The sequence below is a fragment of the Phyllobates terribilis genome, unplaced genomic scaffold (assembly GCF_046119375.1).
Source record: "Phyllobates terribilis strain yellow unplaced genomic scaffold, ASM4611937v1 Scaffold_5__5_contigs__length_657084704, whole genome shotgun sequence".
Taxonomy (NCBI): domain Eukaryota; kingdom Metazoa; phylum Chordata; class Amphibia; order Anura; family Dendrobatidae; genus Phyllobates; species Phyllobates terribilis.
Window position 1 is genome coordinate 379,584,334 of NW_027362765.1, and position 17,234 is coordinate 379,601,567.

The 17,234-nt window shown below is 47.9% G+C and overlaps 1 protein-coding gene across 1 annotated transcript; it reads left to right on the top strand.

Annotated features, from left to right (window-relative positions):
• Positions 1-3,360: 3,360 nt before the first annotated feature.
• ING4 (inhibitor of growth family member 4) lies at positions 3,361-15,147 on the top strand. Its single transcript, XM_073684885.1, has 8 exons — positions 3,361-3,548; positions 8,355-8,426; positions 8,820-8,986; positions 9,111-9,225; positions 10,480-10,588; positions 10,950-11,094; positions 11,454-11,515; positions 12,949-15,147. Exons 1-8 carry the CDS (start codon positions 3,422-3,424, stop codon positions 12,986-12,988), a joined length of 837 nt encoding a protein of 278 aa, XP_073540986.1. The 5' UTR covers positions 3,361-3,421; the 3' UTR covers positions 12,989-15,147.
• Positions 15,148-17,234: the final 2,087 nt, after the last annotated feature.

Below are 17,234 nucleotides of genomic sequence, written 5' to 3' on the forward strand. Positions count from 1 at the left end.
GAACGGAAGACAGGACACAAGGGCATATATTCATGAGCTGCACACGTGGGGCTATAGCTATAGCTCATGAATATATGCCCTTGTGTCCTGTCTTCCGTTCCTTACTGCCTTTCTGTGATCTCTTGGTATGTATACACGGGGTCCTTGTGGACCTTTTACTATTGATATATTATTGATATGTGGTCCTGCATGGTAGCTAGTTGAATACAGTATTAAATAGATAAATGATCAAGGGCAATTTATTATTTTATATTACTTTATATTCTATCCCATTGTAAAACTATATACTCTTGTCTACGATTTAATATCTGTAGGTTCTTCCTTTCAAATAAACAATGCACTTATATGTTAGTATATATATACTTAAATATACTCTATTGTATTCTTGCCTAGTGCACCATTTTGTCAGTATACCTTCTGTAGACCCTAATTATATATGTGTATTAACTACAATGCCTGCCACGTGGAGCTGCGTGTTTAAGGTTCTTTACCTCCATCTATGCTTGTCATTACTTCTAATAAACTTTGCTATTATTCTATAAAACTCAGAGGCTTATGTATCGTTGTTTGGTCGCTTGCTCTTTCATGTTGTTTTGACGATTTAGCCTGGATTTAGTCCGCATTATGGTAGTTCAATTTTTTGATAAGTAGAGACTTTGTACATACGTTTCCCCCTTTTGGGTTACTATACTACTATTTTTCCATGAATTGTGTCTATTAAGATAAATAGATAAAAGGTTGTCGGAAATCACAGATAGGAAAAATAGGTTAGTAGATGTACAGATATGAGAGAGATGTAGGTAAATTAGATATGAGAAAAATAGATGCAAGATAGAGATATTGGTAGACATTAGGTATATAAATGTGAGAAAGACAGATATTAGATCAATATGAGAGAAATATGGGATAGACAGATATGAACTATATAAATAAAAATAGATACAAAGATGATATGTATAAAAAGAGAATAATTGATAGATATGACAAAAATATAAGCTAGATAAAAGGTTGATTGACAGATATTACATGGAAAAATAGATATTAGAATAATAGATGTATAGATATATATGAGAGAAATATACAGCGGGTGAAATAAGTATTGAACACGTCACCAATTTTCTAAATAAAACTATTTCTAAAGGTGCTATTGACATGAAATTCTCCCCAGATGTCGGTAACAGCCCATCCAATCCACAGAGCAAAGAAATCACCGTAGATGTCAATAAATTATGTGTAATAATGAGAAATGACAGGGAAAAAGTCTTGAACACGCTTACTGAAATTTATTTAATACGTTGTACAAAATCCTTTGTTGGTGATGGATCTTCAAGACTCCTCCTGTATGGAGAAACTAGTCGCAGGCATTGCTCAGGTGTGATTTTGGCCCATTCTTCCACACAAACACTCTTCACATCCAGTAGGTCCCTGGGCTCCTGCTATGAACTTGGAGTTTTAGTTCCTTCCATCAATTTTCTACTAGCAATGTCCTGCCTTACTTAGAAAATTGGTGACGTGATCAGTACTTATTTCACCCGCTGTAGATAAATTAGATAATAGAAAAATAGATATGATTGATAGGCATGAGCTATATAAATGTGAGAAAAATAGATATCAGATTGATAGTTATGGAAGAGATATATAAGAAAAATAGAAAAAGCAGGCAGCACTCCAATATTTATCAAAAACGAGTGGCCATTTTTTAGCCCATATTTCTTGGCGACGTTTCAGTTCAAATGAACCTTTCTTGGCTTGAGAAACCGAAACGTTGCCACGAAATATGGGCTAAATAAAGGCCACTTGTTTTTGGTAAATATTGGAGTGCTGCCTACTTTTTCTATTTTTTTATATTCATTGTCACAAAAGTCGGATGTTTTGTATGGCAGGCCTTTCACCCATTTGTTGAACTTGATAGATAATTGATGATATATGATAGACGACAAATAGATAGATAATTAGATAATAGATGATATATAACAATAGATGATACATGATAGATAGATAATAAATAATAGACAGATAATAGATAGATAATATATAATAAATGATTGATAGATGATATATAATAGACAGATGATAAGTAGATAATATATATTGGAGTGCTGCCTACTTTTTCTATTTTTTTATATACATTGTCACAGAAGTCGGATGTTTTGTATGGCAGGCCTTTCACCCATTTGTTGAACTTAATAGAGAGATAGATGATAGATAATAGATAGATGATAGACAGATAGATAGATAATAGATAGATGATAGATAGATAATAGATAGATGATAGATAGATAGATAATAGACAGATGATAGATAGATAATAGATAGATGGATAATAGATGATAGACAGATGATAGATAATCGATAGATGATAGATAATAGATAGATGGATAATAGATGATAGACAGATGATAGATAATAGATAGATGATAGATAATAGATAGATGGATAATAGATGATAGACAGATGATAGATAATCGATAGATGATAGATAATATATAGATAATATATAATAAATGATAGACAGATGATAGATAATAGATGATAGACAGATGATAGATAGATAATAGATAGATAATAGATGATAGACAGATAGATAGATAATAGATAGATGATAGATAATAGAGATGATAGATAATATATAGATAATATATAATAAATGATAGACAGATGATAGATAATAGATGATTGACAGATGATAGATAGATAATAGATAGATGATAGATAGATAATAGATAGATAGATAGACAATAGATGATAGACAGATGATAGATATTACATAGATAATATATAATAAATGATAGACAGATGATAGATAGATGATAGATATTACATAGATAATATATAATAAATTATAGACAGATGATAGGTAGATAATAGATATTACATATTTAGATAAAAACTCAGATATATAGATAGAAAGATAAATAGATATAATTAGAAGAGTCTGATATAGATATAAGAAAAATAAATGTAAGATAGATAAAAGCTTGACATATTACATAGATAGAAAACTAGATATTAGATTAATAGATACAGTATATATATGAGATAGATTATATATATTTATATATATATAATCCAGATATTATATTAGTAGATGTATAGATAGATGTGAGGAGCACACTGATAGATATGGGACTGATATTACATAGACAGATAAGAGAAGTACAAGTAGTCCCAGCACACAGCTGGCTGCTCTCTCCTGCCCTCCCTAAGTCTCTCTCGCTTTTTCTCTCTTTCCATCTTTCCTTCTCTATCAGATTTCTTTTCGGTTGATGTTTTCCATCTTCCCTGCACAATCCCCGCCGCACAGACCCCGGGCTCCGCCAACATGGCGCCGGTCCTCCGGTACTGGAGACACACAGCGAGCGCTCGGCCCGGCCTCTAGTGTCCGCAGCGCTGCAGGTACCACACAAAGGATGAAGGGGGGATGTTGCGTTGTCCCCCGACAAGATGGCGACAGGAGAAGCACTATAGGGTCCCAGTCCGGTCTACGGAAGTTGGCGCGTTGTCGCTGAAGATGGCGGCCGGCATGTACCTGGAGCATTATTTGGACAGTGAGTGATGTGGAGCGGGACTGGGAGAGGAAGGAGGCACCTGGAGACGGGGTGATGTCCTAGAGGGGCAGTATAGAGGACTAGCACAGGATAGGGGGCGGTATACAGGACTGGCACACGATAGGGGGCAGTATACAGGACCGACACAGGATAGGGGGCGGTATAGAGGACTAGCACAGGATAGGAGGCGGTATAGAGGACTAGCACAAGATAGGGGGCGGTATAGAGGACTAGCACTGGATAGGGGGCGGTATAGAGGACTAGCACAGGATAGGGGGCGGTATACAGGACTGGCACACGATAGGGGGCAGTATACAGGACCGACACAGGATAGGGGGCGGTATAGAGGACTAGCACAGGATAGGGGGCGGTATAGAGGACTAGCACAGGATAGGGGGCGGTATAGAGGACTAGCACAGGATAGGAGGCGGTATAGAGGACTAGCACAAGATAGGGGGCGGTATACAGGACTAGCACTGAATAGGGGGCGGTATAGAGGACTAGCACAGGATAGGGGGCGGTATACAGGACTGGCACACGATAGGGGGCAGTATACAGGACCGACACAGGATAGGGGGCGGTATACAGGACTGGCACACGATAGGGGGCAGTATACAGGACCGACACAGGATAGGGGGCGGTATAGAGGACTAGCACAGGATAGGAGGCGGTATAGAGGACTAGCACAGGATAGTGGGCAGTATAGAGGACTAGCACAGAATAAGGGGCGGTATACAGGACTGGCACACGATAGGGGGCGGTATACAGGACCGACACAGGATAGGGGGCGGTATAGAGGACTAGCACAGGATAGGGGGCGGTATAGAGGACTAGCACAGGATAGGGGGCGGTATAGAGGACTAGCACAGGATAGGGGGCGGTATAGAGGACCGACACAGGATAGGGGGCGGTATAGAGGACTGGCACACGATAGGGGGCAGTATACAGGACCGACACAGGATAGGGGGCGGTATAGAGGGCTAGCACAGGATAGGGGGCGGTATAGAGGACTAGCACAGGATAGGGGGCGGTATAGAGGACTAGCACGGGATAGGGGGCGGTATAGAGGACTAGCACGGGATAGGGGGCGGTATAGAGGACTAGCACGGGTTAGGGGGCGGTATACAGGACTGGCACGGGATAGGGGGCGGTATACAGGACTGGCACGGGATAGGGGGCGGTATACAGGACTGGCACGGGATAGGGGGTGGTATAGAGGACTAGCACAGGATAGGGGGAGGTATACAGTACTGGCACAGGATAGGGGGAGGTATACAGTACTGGCACAGGATATGGGGCGGTATACAGGACTGGCACAGGATAGGGGGCGGTGTACAGGAGTGGCACAGTATAGGCGGTGGTGTACAGGAGCGGCACAGTATAGGGGGCAGTGTACAGGAGCGGCACAGTATAGGGGGCAGTGTACAGGAGTGGCACAGTATAGGGGGCAGTGTACAGGAGCGGCACAGGATAGGGGGGGTTGTACAGGAGCGGCACAGGATAGGGGGCGGTATAGAGGACTGTCACGGGATAGGGGGCGGTATAGAGGACTGGCACGGGATAGGGGGCGGTATACAGGACTGGCACGGGATAGGGGGCGGTATAGAGGACTAGCACAGGATAGGGGGCGGTATAGAGGACTAGCACAGGATAGGGGGCGGTATAGAGGACTAGCACAGGATAGGGGGAGGTATACAGTACTGGCACAGGATATGGGGCGGTATACAGGACTGGCACAGGATAGGGAGCGGTGTACAGGAGCGGCACAGTATAGGGGGTGGTGTACAGGAGCGGCACAGGATAGGGGGGGTTGTACAGGAGCGGCACAGGGTAGGGGGGCGATGTACAGGAGCGGCACAGGATAGGGGGGGTTGTACAGGAGCGGCACAGGGTAGGGGGGCGATGTACAGGAGCGGCACAGGGTAGGGGGGCGATGTACAGGAGCGGCACAGGGTAGGGGGCGGTGTACAGGAGCGGCGCAGGATATGGGGCGGTATACAGGACTGGCACAGGATAGGGGGTGGTGTACAGGAGCGGCACAGGATATGGGGCGGTATACAGGACTGGCACAGGGTAGGGGGGAGATGTACAGGAGCGGCACAGTATAGGGGGCGGTGTACAGGAGCGGCACAGGATAGGGGGGGTTGTACAGGAGCGGCACAGGATAGGGGGCGGTATAGAGGACTGGCACAGGATAGGGGGCGGTATACAGGACTGGCACGGGATAGGGGGCGGTATACAGGACTGGCACGAGATAGGGGGCAGTATACAGGACCGACACAGGATAGGGGGCGGTATAGAGGACTAGCACAGGATAGGGGGCGGTATAGAGGACTAGCACAGGATAGGAGGCGGTATAGAGGACTAGCACAAGATAGGGGGCGGTATACAGGACTAGCACTGAATAGGGGGCGGTATAGAGGACTAGCACAGGATAGGGGGCGGTATACAGGACTGGCACACGATAGGGGGCAGTATACATGACCGACACAGGATAGGGGGCGGTATACAGGACTGGCACACGATAGGGGGCAGTATACAGGACCGACACAGGATAGGGGGCGGTATAGAGGACTAGCACAGGATAGGAGGCGGTATAGAGGACTAGCACAGGATAGTGGGCAGTATAGAGGACTAGCACAGAATAAGGGGCGGTATACAGGACTAGCACAGGATAGGGGGCGGTATACAGGACTGGCACACGATAGGGGGCGGTATACAGGACCGACACAGGATAGGGGGCGATATAGAGGACTAGCACAGGATAGGGGGCGGTATAGAGGACTAGCACAGGATAGGGGGCGGTATAGAGGACCGACACAGGATAGGGGGCGGTATAGAGGACTGGCACACGATAGGGGGCAGTATACAGGACCGACACAGGATAGGGGGCGGTATAGAGGGCTAGCACAGGATAGGGGGCAGTATAGAGGACTAGCACAGGATAGGGGGCGGTATAGAGGACTAGCACGGGATAGGGGGCGGTATAGAGGACTAGCACGGGTTAGGGGGCGGTATACAGGACTGGCACGGGATAGGGGGCGGTATACAGGACTGGCACGGGATAGGGGGCGGTATACAGGACTGGCACGGGATAGGGGGTGGTATAGAGGACTAGCACAGGATAGGGAGCGGTATAGAGGACTAGCACAGGATAGGGGGAGGTATACAGTACTGGCACAGGATATGGGGCGGTATACAGGACTGGCACAGGATAGGGGGCGGTGTACAGGAGTGGCACAGTATAGGCGGTGGTGTACAGGAGCGGCACAGTATAGGGGGCAGTGTACAGGAGCGGCACAGTATAGGGGGCAGTGTACAGGAGCGGCACAGTATAGGGGGCAGTGTACAGGAGCGGCACAGTATAGGGGGCAGTGTACAGGAGCGGCACAGGATAGGGGGGGTTGTACAGGAGCGGCACAGGATAGGGGGCGGTATAGAGGACTAGCACAAGATAGGGGGCGGTATACAGGACTAGCACTGAATAGGGGGCGGTATAGAGGACTAGCACAGGATAGGGGGCGGTATACAGGACTGGCACACGATAGGGGGCAGTATACATGACCGACACAGGATAGGGGGCGGTATACAGGACTGGCACACGATAGGGGGCAGTATACAGGACCGACACAGGATAGGGGGCGGTATAGAGGACTAGCACAGGATAGGAGGCGGTATAGAGGACTAGCACAGGATAGTGGGCAGTATAGAGGACTAGCACAGAATAAGGGGCGGTATACAGGACTAGCACAGGATAGGGGGCGGTATACAGGACTGGCACACGATAGGGGGCGGTATACAGGACCGACACAGGATAGGGGGCGGTATAGAGGACTAGCACAGGATAGGGGGCGGTATAGAGGACTAGCACAGGATAGGGGGCGGTATAGAGGACCGACACAGGATAGGGGGCGGTATAGAGGACTGGCACACGATAGGGGGCAGTATACAGGACCGACACAGGATAGGGGGCGGTATAGAGGGCTAGCACAGGATAGGGGGCAGTATAGAGGACTAGCACAGGATAGGGGGCGGTATAGAGGACTAGCACGGGATAGGGGGCGGTATAGAGGACTAGCACGGGATAGGGGGCGGTATAGAGGACTAGCACGGGTTAGGGGGCGGTATACAGGACTGGCACGGGATAGGGGGCGGTATACAGGACTGGCACGGGATAGGGGGCGGTATACAGGACTGGCACGGGATAGGGGGTGGTATAGAGGACTAGCACAGGATAGGGAGCGGTATAGAGGACTAGCACAGGATAGGGGGAGGTATACAGTACTGGCACAGGATATGGGGCGGTATACAGGACTGGCACAGGATAGGGGGCGGTGTACAGGAGTGGCACAGTATAGGCGGTGGTGTACAGGAGCGGCACAGTATAGGGGGCAGTGTACAGGAGCGGCACAGTATAGGGGGCAGTGTACAGGAGCGGCACAGTATAGGGGGCAGTGTACAGGAGCGGCACAGTATAGGGGGCAGTGTACAGGAGCGGCACAGGATAGGGGGGGTTGTACAGGAGCGGCACAGGGTAGGGGGGCGATGTACAGGAGCGGCACAGGGTAGGGGGGTGATGTACAGGAGCGGCACAGGGTAGGGGGGTGATGTACAGGAGCGGCACAGGGTAGGGGGGTGATGTACAGGAGCGGCACAGGGTAGGGGGGTGATGTACAGGAGCGGCACAGGGTAGGGAGGAGATGTACAGGAGCGGCACAGGGTACGCGGCGGTGTACAGGAGCGGCACAGGATAAATCCACAATATTTTATCCGGCTGCTGATTACACACGATTATTTTTCTCTCAGGTATAGAAAATTTGCCGTTTGAACTGCAGAGAAACTTCCAGCTGATGAGGGATCTGGATCAGAGAACAGAAGGTGAGCGAACATGACACATGTGTATGAGCCCGAGGGTCCTGGGTAGTGGCCGGGGCTCCTTTGTAGGGGCCAGGGGTCCTGCTTACAGAAGGGTATGATGCGTGCACCGTGGGCTCCTGTGTAGGGGCCGGGGGTCCTATATACAGGAGGGTATGACGCATGCACCGCGGGGTCCTGTGTAGGGGACGCAGGTGCTGTGCGGGCCGGGGCTCCTGTGTATGGGCCGGGGCTGTTCCCTCAGCTGTTTTCTATATCTTCCATAATGGAGAGTGACCCGGTTTGTGCTGTCCTGTAAGGCCCCTTTAAGTAGTGGCAGACATCAATGGTAAATGTATAATTTTTTTTTTTTTATGGAAACGTAAAATATTTATCTTCTTCATTTGTTTCCTTCAGATCTTAAATGTCACATAGATCGTCTGTCCCGTCAGTATATGAGCAACGCCCGAACTCTGAGCTCCGAGGAAAAGCTGCAGCTCCTCAGACAAGTCCAGGAGGCGTACAGCAAATGCAAGGAGTACGGCGATGACAAAGTGCAGCTGGCCATGCAGACGTACGAAATGGTGAGTGACGGCATTGCGGACCCAGCGGGCAGAACCGATGTCCTGACTGATCACTGGGCGACCGTGTACCTTTATCCACAACTTATAAAGCGCGAGTCTCTGTAATGTTCCCTCTGCCTTCCAGGTGGACAAACACATCCGGAGGTTGGACACTGACCTTGCTCGCTTTGAAGCTGATCTGAAAGAGAAGCATATTGAGTCCAGTGACTATGACAGCTGCTCCAGCAAAGGCAAAAAGAGTGAGGGGATGAGTTAATGGTCATTTAGTCTTTCTACCCCTGGAAATCACCATTGTACAATTTATATAACATCTACATATGGAAAGTTTAGTCCCCTTGTAAATATAATTATCCTGAACTGATCCTGAGTTACATCCTGTATTATACTCCAGAGCTGCACTCACTATTCTGCTGGTGCAGTCACTGTGTACATACATTACATTACTGATCCTGTACTGATCCTGAGTTACATCCTGTATTATACTCCAGAGCTGCACTCACTATTCTGCTGGTGCAGTCACTGTGTACATACATTACATTACTGATCCTGAGTTACATCCTGTATTATACTCCAGAGCTGCACTCACTATTCTGCTGGTGCAGTCACTGTGTACATACATTACATTACTGATCCTGTACTGATCCTGAGTTACATCCTGTATTATACTCCAGAGCTGCACTCACTATTCTGCTGGTGCAGTCACTGTGTACATACATTACATTACTGATCCTGAGTTATATCCTGTATTATACTCCAGAGCTGCACTCACTAGTCTGCTGGTGCCGTCACTGTGTACATACATTACATTACTGATCCTGAGTTATATCCTGTATTATACTCCAGAGCTGCATTCACTAGTCTGCTGGTGCAGTCACTGTATACATACATTACATTACTGATCCTGTACTGATCCTGAGTTATATCCTGTATTATACTCCAGAGCTGCACTCACTATTCTGCTGGTGCAGTCACTGTGTACATACATTACTAATCCTGTACTGATCCTGAGTTACAGCCTGTATTATACTCCCGAGCTACACTCACTATTCTGCAACAGAATTATGATTGCAGCTCTGGAGTACTAACAGGCTGTAACCTAGACATTTATGGCATATCAGCAGGATATACAGGAGTTCCAGTGTTGGGACGATGTCAATTAATGTAATTGAATCACTGGTTGACACTTATTTTATTATCTCGAGCAGCAAATTAAAGGGGCTCCCCCCCCCCCCCCCAGCCATGTGTATGTGCAGAGTATTGACTCTATCGTGGGGTAGCTCTTTTATTACAGCTGTTGATCCTTTTCTTTGCCCGGACGACGATCTCCGGCTCTGACTTCCTTCACGGCACTGATGACGTTCTCACTTTAGCAGCAAATAACGATTCTCAGTAAATCGCCTCTTCTTCTTCTTTTTTTTACCTCCAGATTTGCCCCTCATCCCTTTTGTTTCTGCCCCAACATTAGGATAACACTCTGATTATCCTTCCTGCAGAAGGCAGAGGTCAGAAGGAGAAGAAAGCCCCGAAGGTCCGATCAAAGGTGAAGAACTCCGACGACGAGACGGCAAAGAGCGGCCAGAAGAAGATCAAACTGGTTCAGACGTGAGTGATCGGGAATTTGGGGTGTGATATGTGCGCCGGGCTGAAGCAGATCTCCAGGAAGCCCCCCCAGTCTGTCGCTCAGTTATTATGGGCAGTTTAGTTGCTTGTAATTTATGCTGCATAATTGAGCAGCCAATCAGAAAAATCAGTGATGCAGGGTAAAGCATGAGGGAGAGAGCGGACAGCATCCTGACCTTCCAGTGAGACAGGAAAAAGATTTCAGGCTCCCTCCGACTCCAATAGACGTTTGATAGGAATAGAAAAACATACATGGCGGTACACAGCCAAGAGGGAGGGACATATATCCCAGCCGTAAATGATTCTAGTATTTGCAGTAATTCTGATCCTTGTTACTTTTCAGGGCAGAATACGGCGCTCCTGCTACTAATTTTGGGAAAGTGCACCCTTCTGATGTTTTGGACATGCCCGTGGACCCCAATGAGCCCACGTACTGCCTGTGCCACCAGGTGTCCTATGGAGAAATGATCGGCTGTGACAATCCAGATGTAAGTGCCGGCATTTGCTGTTTAATTAATGCCTTGGGACGGGATGTAATTAGTAAGTCACGGGGGGGCAGAACATAAGACCCTCAACTCCATCAGAGGGCTGCATGTTGTATTCAGTGCAGCTGAGAGGAGGCCACACGGTGGATGTCTCTCTGCTACATATGGGGGACATGGGACCCCTGTACTCAGGACTGATGAGGGGCCAGAGTGTGTTCGAGGAGCTGTGACCCCAGGGTGAGCGCCCAATGGCTGCCCGTTGGTCAGTCCTCAGTTATAATGTAACCGCAGCCCGATCGCAGGCGCTGACGTGAGATGTGTGTACGATCACCCATTTGTGCCTCTGCTTTTTGTCATTCCAGTGCTCCATCGAATGGTTTCATTTTGCCTGTGTCGGTCTCGCTACAAAACCTCGTGGAAAATGGTGAGTGGTTCGTTCCCGTGTGGGCTGGTTCATGTTTATCTGTGGTACCACAATATCCAGCCCCTGTATTTTATCTCTGTGGCTTCCACTACCTGCGCCATCCTAGTGTTGTTGCTTGTCATCTCTTTGCTTGCTCCTCTGTATACCTTTTCTTCATCTTTCTTGCTTCTCTTCAGTGGCACCATCTTTCTTCTTGCACTTCTTTATTCCACATCATTATGGTGCCACTCTTTCCCCTTCCCTAATCACTGCTCACGGTTTCTCACCAATGCCATTGATTTATTTCACCTGCTCACCACCCTGTTAGGTCCTTTGTTCCTTTTTTGCTTTGCCACAATTTTCCATCCTTTCTCTTCCTCGCTGCTCCTTCTTATTGCCACCACTCTCCATCTTTGCTCTTCCTCGCTGCTCCTTATTGCCACCACTCTCCATCCTTGCTCTCCCTCACTGCTCCTTCTTATTGCCACCATTCTCAATCCTTGCTCTTCCTCGCTGCTCCTTCTTATTGCCACCACTCTCCATCCTTGCTCTCCCTCACTGCTCCTTCTTATTGCCACCATTCTCAATCCTTGCTCTTCCTCGCTGCTCCTTCTTATTGCCACCACTCCATCCTTGCTCTTCCTCACTGCTCCTTCTTATTGCCACCACTCTCCATCCTTGCCCTTCCTCACTGCTCCTTCTCATTTCCACCACTCTCCATCCTTGCTCTTCCTCGCTGCTCCTTCTTATTGCCACCACTTTCCATCCTTGCTCTTCCTCGCTGCTCCTTCTCATTTCCACCACTCTCCATCCTTGCTCTTCCTCGCTGCTCCTTCTCATTTCCACCACTCTCCATCCTTGCTCTTCCTCACTGCTCCTTCTTATTGCCACCACTCTCCATCCTTGCTCTTCCTCACTGCTCCTTCTTATTGCCACCACTTTCCATCCTTGCCCTTCCTCACTGCTCCTTCTCATTTCCACCACTCTCCATCCTTGCTCTTCCTCACTGCTCCTTCTTATTGCCACCACTCTCCATCCTTGCTCTTCCTCACTGCTCCTTCTCATTTCCACCACTCTCCATCCTTGCTCTTCCTCACTGCTCCTTCTTATTGCCACCACTCTCCATCCTTGCTCTTCCTCACTGCTCCTTCTTATTGCCACCACTTTCCATCCTTGCCCTTCCTCAATGCTCCTTCTCATTGCCACCACTCTCCATCCTTGCTCTTCCTCACTGCTCCTTCTCATTGCCACTACTTTCCTTCCTCTTCCTCACTACTCCTTCTCGTTGCCCCCTTTGCTTTTCTTGCCCCTTACTAGTATGCCTGTGTTGGTCCTGTTACTCTTCTACAGAGCGACCACTTTTCCTTCCTTCTTCCTCTCAGCCCCTGCCGTCTGTCTCCTGCCCCTGGCTCTGTACATACACCATCTCCTTGTCTTCTGTCTTCTTCCTGCAGGTACTGCCCCCGCTGCTCCCAGGAGAGGAAGAAGAAATAGTCTGCTCTGCAGAGGCTCCCTGCGGGGGGAGGACAGCGGCTGTGAGGGAGCGGTGCCGCCTGCTTCACTTCCCAGGAGGACAATTACCCATCATGTCACTGACAGTATTAGACTTTACCTCCGGGTGCTGTTGTATTGCTGTGCATGAGGGGGGACACAGCATTAGAGGTACGACAGGCCGAGGGTCCCCAGACGCCCTGTACCCGCACCCTCGGACTTGTCATTCTGCAGTCCTTCCATGCTGGCTCCTGTCTTCTCCCGTCTGTGGCGCTCAGACGTCTACTCTCCCCCTTTCCATTTTAGTAACGTCTCTAGGATCCCCTGACGGTGTCTCCCCTCCTCTCACTATTGCTATATGAACTACCTCCGGACGGTGTTCGGTACCTGCCACATTTATTTGCTTTTTTCTTTTTTATTCTGCGAATTAATTTTAAATGTTAAACATAAAGTAGTAAAACACTACAGAACTAACGGGTGCCAAATAGGTTACCGCTCCCCTCCAAATCTCTCCATATTCCTCCATGCAGACATCAGTCCTCACCCCACCAAGCTTCACCCGGGCCTCCCCTCATTTCTCTCCCTTCCGACCACAAATCTGCCATCACCCCCACCTGCCTTTATTTTACTCGCCTCCATTTTTTTATATTTACCAGACCCCTCCCAATAATCCTTTTAAGTCCTTGTATCTGATGAGAATGGGGCAGACGGACCTTGCTCCCTTTAAGCCGGGGCAATACAGAACTGCATGAAAATAAAATTATAAAGGTACAATCAGATATACAGGTTCACGTGGCATTCAGGAAAATAGTATTAAACAGCATCCTGGCCCGGACGGGTATTGACGTACCTCTGAAGGGTTGAATATTAGGATTCCTGCAGGCCTATAGCAATAAAGATGTTAATGGCAGCATCCTTGGTAATGCAGGGCAGATAAAGAATTAATGCCAATATTATTGTCTAGGGAAGTAAAGAGGTAAATGCCGGAATCTGTGGTGGGAGTGAAGGGGTTAATGTACGGATCTGGGGCAAAAAAAGGGGTTTAAAGCATACTCATTATTTATATACTCCTCTGTACTGGTCTAAGTGTTCTTGGATTCACTGTGGACTATGGCAGTAAAATGGTTAATTATAACACACTGTATACTTGGGGTCCATTGTGTTGCCCACCTCTCGAGACTCCAGCATTGTCCTGGCGGACGGCTCGGCTCTGGCGTTGTCCTGGCGGACGGCTCGGCTGCGCCGTTGTCCTGGCGGACTGCTCGGCTTGGCTGCAGCATTGTCCTGGCGGACGGCTCGACTCGGCTGCAGCGTTGTCCTGGCGGACGGCTCGGCTCAGCTGCAGCATTGTCCTGGCGGATGACTCGGCTGCAGCGTTGTCCTGGCGGACGGCTCGGCTCAGCTGCAGCATTGTCCAGGCGGATGACTCGGCTGCAGCGTTGTCCTGGCGGACGGCTCGGCTCAGCTGCAGCATTGTCCTGGCGGATGGGTCAGTTCTCCCGTTTCCTTCCACTGGTTATCAGCGGGAAGGAATAGAGAGAACTGTGCAGCCGTGACTGTATGACTACATAATGATGGGGCAGAGTGATTCAGCAGCACGCTCTAACTAATCATTAAAAATGCGGTCAACTTAGGGAATTTGCACGGCAGCACACTTTCCCTGATTATCAGCCCATAGATTGCTCACGTCAGCCCCTACTCCCCCCATCTCTTCTATTTTCTCTCCATCAGGTCCCGGCCTTTTGCATTACTCCATTTTTGGTGCTGAGTTCTTCATCTTCCTTTTTACTGGAAATTTCTAATCCCAGAGTTTACAGATGTCCGACCATAACCCAGTGTCTGCTCGGAGCATGTGGGTGCATTCGTGTCTGACGGCGTCGGAGGGGCGGCATTATTTATCCAGGACCTGAAGACTTTTGCACTCGGGGTTTGGCTGCGCTCCTCGCCTCTGCTCAATATTCTGGACTATTACACGTTTCTCTGCCGTTCACTTTCCCTTTTAATCATGAAAAAAACACTAACTTCCTGAAAGATTTGGGTGATTCTGATGGTGCGAGGTCTCGTTCCTCCCCCGGTCTCCCCCCGAGTGCTCCCGCTCCACAGCAAATACTGGTCATGTATTTTCTGATTTACTAGTGAAGAATAAATTAATAGTAAACGTCTCCGTGTCGCCCATGTTTTCGTTATTACACTCACAGCATCAGCAGGAGGGCTGGTGCGGGGGCATGTTTGGGTACGCTCATTATTGGATACCTCAGCTTAGATGCATTATATATTGGACTCTGGAATCCATCTCCAATCATGGAGCTCGTCCACCATGCTTTACCTGACGCTCTGCGCCTGTATAAGTCAACGGGGAATTAGTGCGCAGGGAGCTGATTTCCATTCCAGTAAGGAGAGAATAACTTTTTTTTTTTTAATGTAGAAGAACAGCACAATCATAAAAAGGGGTCTCTGCTCCTAATTTTTTTACCGAGAAGAAAGCTCACGTGGCGACACGGTGCAATGACATCGAATGTTTGTCCATAGTGTCACATTGGAGGTAATGAGACCGGCGCCAGAAAATAAAACCTGGTGGATGTTTGGCCGCAGCTTTCACACGACTTTGCAAACTCCTAAGGCCACGTTCACACCAGATTCAGTATTTGGTCAGTATTTTACATCTGGTTTTGTCTTACAAATACTGGAGTGGGTGATAAATGCAGAAGTGGTGACGTGTTTCTATTATACTTTTCTTCTGATTGTTCCACTCCTGATTTTAGCTTACAAATACTGATGTGAAATATGGAACGTGTGAATGTGGCCTAAAGTAGTCAAAAGACTGGTGCAATTACCGTTCCTCTCTCTGGCACCTGAATTTATCCCTTTCCTCTCTCTGGCACCTGAATTTATCCCTTTCCTCTCTCTGGCACCTGAATTTATCCCTTCCTCTCTCTGGCACCTGAATTTACTCCTTCCTCTCTCTGGCACCTGAATTTATCCCTTCCTCTCTCTGGCACCTGAATTTACTCCTTCCTCTCTCTGGCACCTGAATTTACTCCTTCCTCTTTCTGGCTCCTGAATTTACCCCTTCCTCTTTCTGGCACCAGTATTGTCCCCTTCCTCGTTCTGGCACCAGTATTGTCCCCTTCCTCGTTCTGGCACCAGTATTGTCCCCTTCCTCTTTCTGGCACCAGTATTGTCCCCTTCCTCTTTCTGGCACCAGCATTGTCCCCTTCCTCTTTCTGGCACCAGCATTGTCCCCTTCCTCTTTCTGGCACCAGCATTGTCCCCTTCCTCGTTCTGGCACCAGCATTGTCCCCTTCCTCGTTCTGGCACCAGCATTGTCCCCTTCCTCTTTTTGGCACCAGCATTGTCCCCTTCCTCGTTCTGGCACCAGCATTGTCCCCTTCCTCTTTCTGGCACCAGCATTGTCCCCTTCCTCTTTCTGGCACCAGCATTGTCCCCTTCCTCTTTCTGGCACCAGCATTGTCCCCTTCCTCTTTCTGGCTCCTGAATTTACACCTTCCTCTCTATTGCACCTGTATTGTCCCTTTTTTCTTTCTGGCACCTGTATGTAACCTGTGGATTATTGGTCTGGTTTACTATAAACAGGAGTTTGTTGCTCAATTTATAGAAAATCGTCTGCATTGCAGCCATTACTGTTATCTAGGAGCAGAGGCCAAACATCCACATTTCCTACTGAGCTGGTAAGCGCTGCATTGAGGCCGGCCCGGATCACCGGAGAGCTCTGCCTCCTCTCTGCAGTGCCACTGCATTTTAATGCTGTATCGGGAGTGCACCCCCTTCAGGCCAGCGCAACAACGATGTCACTGGTCCAAGCTGCTAATCATTCAGGAGCATCGGACGCTGGACATCCCCTTTAACCCCACCTCCTTTAGGCCATTTTTGCTTGACTAAATCTAAACCAAAATTTTCCAGGATTATTCCTAAAACATAAGTACGTTTCTGGGAAATCTGATATACGATCATGAGAAAAACGCTTTATTTTTTTAAGGCACTTTTTGTTTGTATTCATTTACATTTTTTTTCTTTCCACCAAAGTTTCAAAAGGTGCATGAATTTGGTGCAAAATTAAAAAAAATGCACTTTTTAAAAAAAAAAAAAAAAAAAACCTGCATAAAAAGTCGCACATTTTGGTAAAAGCTTGCGGGCGAACAGGAAAGCAATTTGAGAAAAATGTATTGCAAAGTTTTTTAAAAAGTTGCCGTTGATCTTTGGCTGGAAAAGTCAGGAAACCAGTAACCCT

What these genes read in the sequence shown, in the direction of transcription:
- ING4 (XM_073684885.1), top strand. Translation starts at nt 3,422, where the DNA reads ATGTTGCGTTGTCCCCCGACAAGATGGCGACAGGAGAAGCACTATAGG. An exon ending in CTCCAGCAAAGGCAAAAAGA is followed by an intron (nt 9,226 to 10,479) that starts GTGAGGGGATGA and finishes TCCTTCCTGCAG; the next exon opens with AAGGCAGAGGTCAGAAGGAG. An exon ending in TCGGCTGTGACAATCCAGAT is followed by an intron (nt 11,095 to 11,453) that starts GTAAGTGCCGGC and finishes TTGTCATTCCAG; the next exon opens with TGCTCCATCGAATGGTTTCA.